Here is a 6,919-nt window from a genome sequence, read left to right as displayed (position 1 = left end):
AGGAAATGCTTGAAAGGTGCTGCCTAACCCTATTTTGAGGTTTCTTAGTGAGGACTAGTGCTTGATTAAATTAACCTGTGTTCTTATGTGCCTCAGTAATTTTGATTAAAGCTGCTACTCTGACTTTTTTAAAATTTTTATTCTTTAAAATGACGTGAGAAAAAAAGTCTTTGCGCAGAGATACGCCTGTATTAGTTGCAGTTGTGTCTAGGCTGAAGGTGGATTGTAACATGTCTGCATACACAGATTCTTAACACTATCAGGATGGTCCCATGCTTTTTCTTGAAGATGGCACTTTCTTTAAAACTAGTTAAGGGTAATGAACACCTTCTGTTCAGAACACCTTGTGGATCTGAAATCACAGTTTTCCATTGCTCACTTCCTACTATGCTTGCTATGCATACTTACTGAAGTAAGTAACTGCTGACCAGGTAGGAAATCTAGGATTCCTTGCCACTAACCAGCATCCTTCTGTAAAAACTACTGGTGTGATGTGGCAAATGAAAGTGCTGCTTTATTTTTTGTTCATTTTCTCTGACTAATTCTTCCTCTCTTTCAGTGTCTGTAAAACAAAAGCAGCTCCTCAGTATCTGCAGGGGTTGAAAGGAGCTTTTTATTTGAAAGCACAGTTCAAAGAAGTTGCATGTGCTAAAACTTACTTTAGGTAAGCCTAAAATCAGAGTATTCATGTTTCTTATTAGCTGTTTAAAAATAAAAATGAAATTTTGGCTTAGCATGAAAAATCAGCTGCTGTGATATATCTTTAATCACTGGGGGTTTTTTTGTGAGTGACTGACTGACCAACATACTGGTTTTGGCATTGTGTTTATTCTGCAATTATACATGTCAGATTTATCTTTGCTAATACTTGGAGTGGGGAGGAGGGGAGGGCAGGGCTTGTGTGCTATGATGATTAAAAAAATTCCGCTTTTGGTGGAGATCTCCAGATAGTCTTCTAACAACGTGATGACCTTATATTTATTTTGAGGGTTTTTTCCTGGGTTGGTTTGTTTTCCTTCATGTGGAGATAGTGAAATCTTAATGTCAGATAATTGTGAGTTGGGTCTTTTATTACTTCTTGAAACACTGAGATTTTTGCAAGTGTTTTGAACTTTACCCCCACCACTTGAATATTGTTCACTCTTCATGAGGTTTTCTCCAGTCATGAACCTTTCAGAGAAGATTGTTTCCTGATCCCAGAAGGTGATGTGTTAAAGACTTTAAAAAAAAGAACCAAACAAAAATATCCCACAAAACAAACAAAACCCCCATGTACTGTCTTGTAACGACATGAGTATTAGTGCTGTTGGAATTTGTTTGAATTCTAATAGGAATATAACAGTGGTAAAATAGGTATAGCCAGAAGACAGTATAACTAGTATCCGAGTTGAATTGAGGAATTACTATGAATTTTGTAGTGGTTTTGAAGATGAGAAACTAGATTTATGGTTTCTACTAATAGCAGCGATAAGAATGCTTGCAGATGAGGCGAAGCTGGGTGGGAGTATTGACCTGCCGGGGGGCAGGGGGCTCTGCAGAGGCATCTGGGCAGGCTGTACCGATGGGCCGAGGCCAGTTGTACCAGGTTCAACCAGGCTCAGTGCCAGGTCCTGCCCGTGGGGCACACCAGCCCCACTCTGCGCTACAGGCTTGAGGAAAGGTAACTGGAAGGCTGCCCAGCGGGAAAGGGCCTGGGGGTGCTGGTCTAGAGTTGACTGAACATGAGCCAGCAGGGTGCCCAGGTGGCCAGGGCGGCCAATGGCACCCTGGTTTGTAGCCAGAACAGTGCAGCCAGCAGGACCAGGGCAGTGACCCTGTGCTCAGCACTGTCCAGGCTGCACCGGGAGCCCTGAGTTTCAGTTCTGGGCCCCTCACTTCAAGAGGGACGTAGAGGTGCTGCAGCGTGTCCAGATACGGGCAGCGGGGCTGGTGAGGGGTCTGGAGCACAAGGCTGGCAGGGGTGGCAGGGGGAGCTGGGGGTTCAGCCTGGAGAGGAGGAGGCTCGGGGTACCTTACTGCTCTTTGCAGTTCCCTGACAGGGGCTGTAGGCAGGGGGGTGTCGGTCTCTTCTCCCAGATAACAAGCAACAGGACAAGAGGGAACAGCCTCAAACTACGCCAGGGGAGGTTTAGATTGGATACTAGGAAAAAAACTCTTCACCAAAAGGGCTGTCAAGCATTGGAACAGGCTTCCCAGGTGAGTGGTTGAGTCACCATCCCTGGATGTGTTTTAAGAGATGCTGTAGATGTGGCACTTGGGGACATGGTTAGTGGTGGGCTTGGCAGTGCTGGCTTAACCGTTTAGACTTGATGATCTTAAAAGTGTTTTCCAACCTAAGCGATTCTGTGATTCTCTTAATTGGGAGGTAAGTGAAGAGCAAAGCCAGCACTCATGCCGTTGTGGAGGTGTTTGGGTGGCAGTGGGGGTATGGGGCTGGCGGAGGTAAAGCTGCTCTCAAAAGTTTGGTGACAGATGCCTTTCGTCTGCTGTCTGCATCAGCCTGCGAACGGGGAGAACTGAGGTCAAGGGTAACTGAATGTAGGAGATGGCCAGGCGGCCCGCGTTGCGGGTAGGGCCGTCTGGACTAGTCTGGGACGAGACAGAAAACAGTTGTTGATGCGGTAGCTTGCAGAGCCCTGGATTTTGTGCTGCAACGTGGAGTAGGATTACATCATCTGCTGGGGCGGCGGGCGGGCTACGCGCGCGGCGGGCGGAGCCGCCGGAGTTACATCAGCCGGCGCTGGGCGCGCGGGGGGGGGGGGTGTCGGCGGGGCGGGGATTGGCTGCTGGGCGCGGATTGGCTGCTGGGCGCGCGGGGTGTGCCGGCTGGGCGGGGATTGGCTGCTGGGGGTGCTGGCGGGGCGGGGATTGGCTGCGGCGGCCCAGCTGGGCCGTCCCGCGGCGGCCGCGCGGCCCTTCCCTCGCCGGGGCTGCCGGCGGGAGCTGCCTCCTCTGGCAGACCCGTGTCAGCAGGAGGGTCAGGTACGGGGGTTGTGGCGGATCCGAGGTCTCGGGCAAGGAGTGGCGCCTGCAGGTGCCACTGAGATGCGCGGAAGAAGCAATTTGCCGCTGCGTTGTGTCAGGCTGAGCTGGCTGGCTGTGCCGGAGCGGGTGCTGCTGCTCAGCCCTGCTGCGGGCCGCCCGGTTCCGCTGCTTGCCCCGTGCGGGCGGGCACCGGGGGCCCCGCTCCTGAGCTAGCGCTGCTGCGGCACGGGCCTGCTGGTGTTGCCCGACTTACCTGTAGGCGAGGCGTAAGGAATGGGGCGGTACTGAACTTCCGCAGCTCTGGCCGCCGAGGTGCTCCGCGCGGCTCTGCGGGCCGGGGCGGGCGGCTGTTGGGCCGCGGGAGGCAGAGCCCCAGGCCCAGGCGGCGCGGCCGGGCGGGTCCTGCAGAGGAAGGTGGGGTACATGCTGCCGGGGGCCTGTGCTCCGTGTTTGTACCTTCTGTGGAACTCGGGCAAAGCTACTTGTGAACTGTCTAAAGACGATTTATTTGAAGATCGTGTTTATTTTAATCAGTTCTTCTGAACTGGCTTCCCTCTGGGAACGTTTCTTAGTTTTGAATTTTCACTAAGAACTGCGGGGGTGGTGGTTTTTTTTCCTTACAGAAGTTTTAGTTGATAAGGTAACAAAGCTGTTTAAATACCCCCCAGCCCCCCGAATGTTACAGAAGACTTACTTGTGTTACAGTAAACAATTAAAATTGTGTGGATTTCCTCAGAACTTGATTTTTCTCTGCTTAGTAAGTGTATAACTCTTTATATAGGAGTTTGGTTTCCAAATTTTTTCAACTTGTGGAATGTCCTAACATTTAGTTGAGATACTGGCCTTCATATATATATTATATATATGTATATATATAACTGTGAAGAAAAACCCCAAAACTTTATTTAGTTTTCATTTTCCAGCTCACTGCAAATAGTTGTGGACATCCACAGGCTTCCAGCCAACAGGCTGAAAAATCAGTGTTATAGATTGTTGTTATTAAAGGCATCAGTTGTAGAATTTGAGAATTTCCCTGATTGTTTGGGAAGGTGACTAAGTCTTTTTACACTGACCTGGAACAGAATCTAAATGCATTGTGCTACTTAACGGCTGTTAATAAATTCATGAAAACCAGCCAATAGTACTACTTTCTATGAGTGATAATATAAGGATAACACATTATTTAAAGAGGTGATGGGAGAATGATATTTTTAAAAGTTATTTTGGAAGGAGTAGGTTTATCCTGATATTAATAATAAAAAACCCTGATTTTTTTAAAAGCTGATGTTAGTCTTGGAGCAATATGCATTTTACATTTCTTTTTATTGCTCCCTCCCCTCCGAGTAAGGCAGAAGTTTAAGATACTATTTTTTTAAGTTGTGTACCTTTTTCTGGTTTGTTACTGAAGACCAGAACCATTCCAGGTGTGAAAATGGGAGTGGAATGGAAATTGGGGATTGAAATCAACTTTAGATCCTTGATAGAGTGAGAAGAGAGTAAGAAGTTACTCTGCAGCCTTGCACTAGTCTGAAAGCAAGCTTGTACAGAGTGCCCTGTGCTCTGTGCTTTCTGGCAGCATCATTCCCATTTCATGTATCTTTTCTTGATGTCTACTGCAGCTTTAAATTTTCTGTTTCTGTCTTGTAAACTCAGTCTCCTTGCCTTTTCTCACAAGCTAGTTTCAAAACCATATTATTTCTCTCTGATTTTTTTCCTTCAAAAGATCCACGCTGTTTGCCACTTGTCACTCATTGTCTGCTCAATCTTAGCAAAATTGCCTCTGGCAAAGGGAAACAGGAGGCAGTCTTCCAGAAGAACAAGGTTGCTCATAGTTGCAAGCAGCCCTGTAGTGAGAATGTGAAATGCTTCTCCGACAGACCAGTGGGAGCAACCAAGGAGCACAGCTTGATCTAGCTGGTGTGTGTCAGTATTCTAGTGGCAGTGCAACACCAGGTGAATATTATTACTGTAGTTGCAGTCAAAGGCCTGGCGAGAGAGACTGGAACAGGAAGTGTCTGGGGGAGAAACTTCAGGTAGAGTGCCTGGTGCCAGTCCCTAAGGGAGACAGTCTGTGAAGGGAGGTGAAGAGGAACAGGCAGTTCCACTCAGGATAGCTGTGGTAGAAGAGTTTCTGGATAAAGGACCTGCTGTTTACCAGTTCATGTTGTCAGGAGCTGTTGGACTTTGAACATACCTCTGAGACGCAGCTAAGACCCTGCTGGGAAGGTGATGGCTGACAGTAGGTGGCAGGTGAACTCCAAGGTGAAAGGGTCAAACCGCCAGGCATATGAACAGTGGGAATTGTGTTGACCCCCAGAGGTGGGTGCATGAGGCGCCTGGTAAGGGTTCAGAGAGGGGAGTGTTGCAGTTGGTACTGTTCAACAGCTCCTTTAAGCTTGCCCTGTTGTGAGAAGAAAACTTGGGACTACTTGCTCAGTTCTGTCATCTACTCTGAGTCCTTTGCTGCCTCATCCTGGCAGTGGTCAAGACTGACATTTCAGATGAAATACAGAGCTGGAGGGACACTGCAGATTAATATTGTCAAAATGCTGTGCTGTGTAATCTTTATTGGACAAAGGAGAATCATATCTGCTGGTGGCTGCCTGTCTTTTGTAGAGGTGTGTATTTTGGTAATGATTATAATGAGATATAATAGCAATACGCTGTTCCAGGGTAATGAAGCAACTTCAGGTGTTCATGTACACATATTCCAGCACTGCCAGGTGCTACAGTTGTCATGGTGTTTGTACTGTCAGCCTTCCAAATGCAGGTACTATGAGCTCTCTTTGTCCTCTTTTCAATACCTTCTCCCTACCTGTGCAGTGGTGTTTGCTCTATTCCAATGGTGCAGAGGGATGAACGGAAACCAAGCAAAGGAAGAAAAATGTTGTAGAAGGGGGAGGAGAGGTTTTATGGTTTAAGCACAGTCTGGGAGATCTGTATTCTTGTTGATGTCCTTTGTTTCCTTTGTGATGCTAGATGTGTTACTTCACCTACTACAGGCCTGTCATAGGAGACTGCTAATTCTGTATCCCTTGTTTCCTGGGTACTTGCTGTTGTGGATTTTGAGTTAGAAGAATCCTGAGTGTTTACAAGTTCAGTCAAGGGAAACTACTGTGAAATTTATGTCCTTGCTTGTAATCATGGTTAAGATCTTGTCATTTGGTAGTGCTCAGGGGGAAGTGAATCAGCCTATCTTCTATGCTGGAGATTCATGAGAAGTGCAGTAGATGCCCTGTTGTGGGGTGTGTAGAGAAGTCTGGATGATACAACTCTCTACTTGTTTGTGTTTTTTTTTTCTTCCAGGCTTCTCTGTGCACAGTTACTACCTTTCTCCATTGTAGGTATGCTCACTAATAGTCTTTTGCCTTCTTGGGGAACCATATTTTGTTCTTGATCTTTAATAATGGTCCTCTGCCAGCAGGTAGGGAACAGGGGCCTTCTAGTTCTAAGACACAGTCTGAGAGCTCTGCGAAATGGGTAGAGTGGGATGTGTCTCTCTTGCACAGGGAAACTGTTAAGACTGTGCGGGACAAAGAGGAGTTGGGGTGGGGTGGGTGTGACAAGAAATAATAGATGGAAATTCACTGATATTTAACCAGTTTTCATTCTCCTCCCTTCCTTTTAACTTACAGATACCATTGATTTGCAGAAGGCATCTCAAAATGTTGTGTCGAGCTGCTCTGAGCCCTCTTGTCCGTTCCCCTGGATGGTGCTTTGTGTTGTCACCACATACCATCACAACCATTTCCCGTTTATGTATGTATGAGAGAAAGCACGTTTCTAATAATATTGGTTAGTTGTGTCAGGGCATGCCTATGTTCTTCCCTATGTTCAAAGGAAAATCACCTCATTAACATAATTTAAAAATTACAGTCTCTGGACTGAGCTGCCATTGAAGCTCTGCTTTCTTAATATGTCTTTCTCCTTCAGT

At 47.0% G+C, this 6,919-nt stretch overlaps 1 protein-coding gene across 6 annotated transcripts in view; it reads left to right on the top strand.

Annotated features, from left to right (window-relative positions):
* The first annotated feature begins 645 nt into the window (after positions 1-645).
* ALDH18A1 (aldehyde dehydrogenase 18 family member A1) overlaps positions 646-6,919 on the top strand; it is a 36,442-nt gene continuing 30,168 nt past the window's right edge. For 3 of the 6 annotated variants that reach the window (XM_037399573.1, XM_037399574.1, XM_037399570.1), the window contains exons 1-3: positions 2,887-2,982; positions 6,292-6,329; positions 6,621-6,744. In XM_037399573.1, coding sequence (XP_037255470.1) covers positions 6,651-6,744 — 94 coding nt within the window. In that variant the 5' untranslated portion in view covers positions 2,887-2,982; positions 6,292-6,329; positions 6,621-6,650. Of the gene's footprint in view, positions 665-2,886; positions 2,983-6,291; positions 6,330-6,620; positions 6,745-6,919 lie in introns of those variants that run through there. The other 3 variants (XM_037399571.1, XM_037399575.1, XM_037399572.1) reach the window with 3 other exon arrangements.

Source organism: Falco rusticolus, chromosome 9, assembly GCF_015220075.1.
Source record: "Falco rusticolus isolate bFalRus1 chromosome 9, bFalRus1.pri, whole genome shotgun sequence".
Taxonomy (NCBI): Eukaryota; Metazoa; Chordata; class Aves; order Falconiformes; family Falconidae; genus Falco; species Falco rusticolus.
The sequence above is the reverse complement of the archived record's forward strand: the minus strand, read 5'-3'. Positions and strand labels throughout refer to the sequence as shown.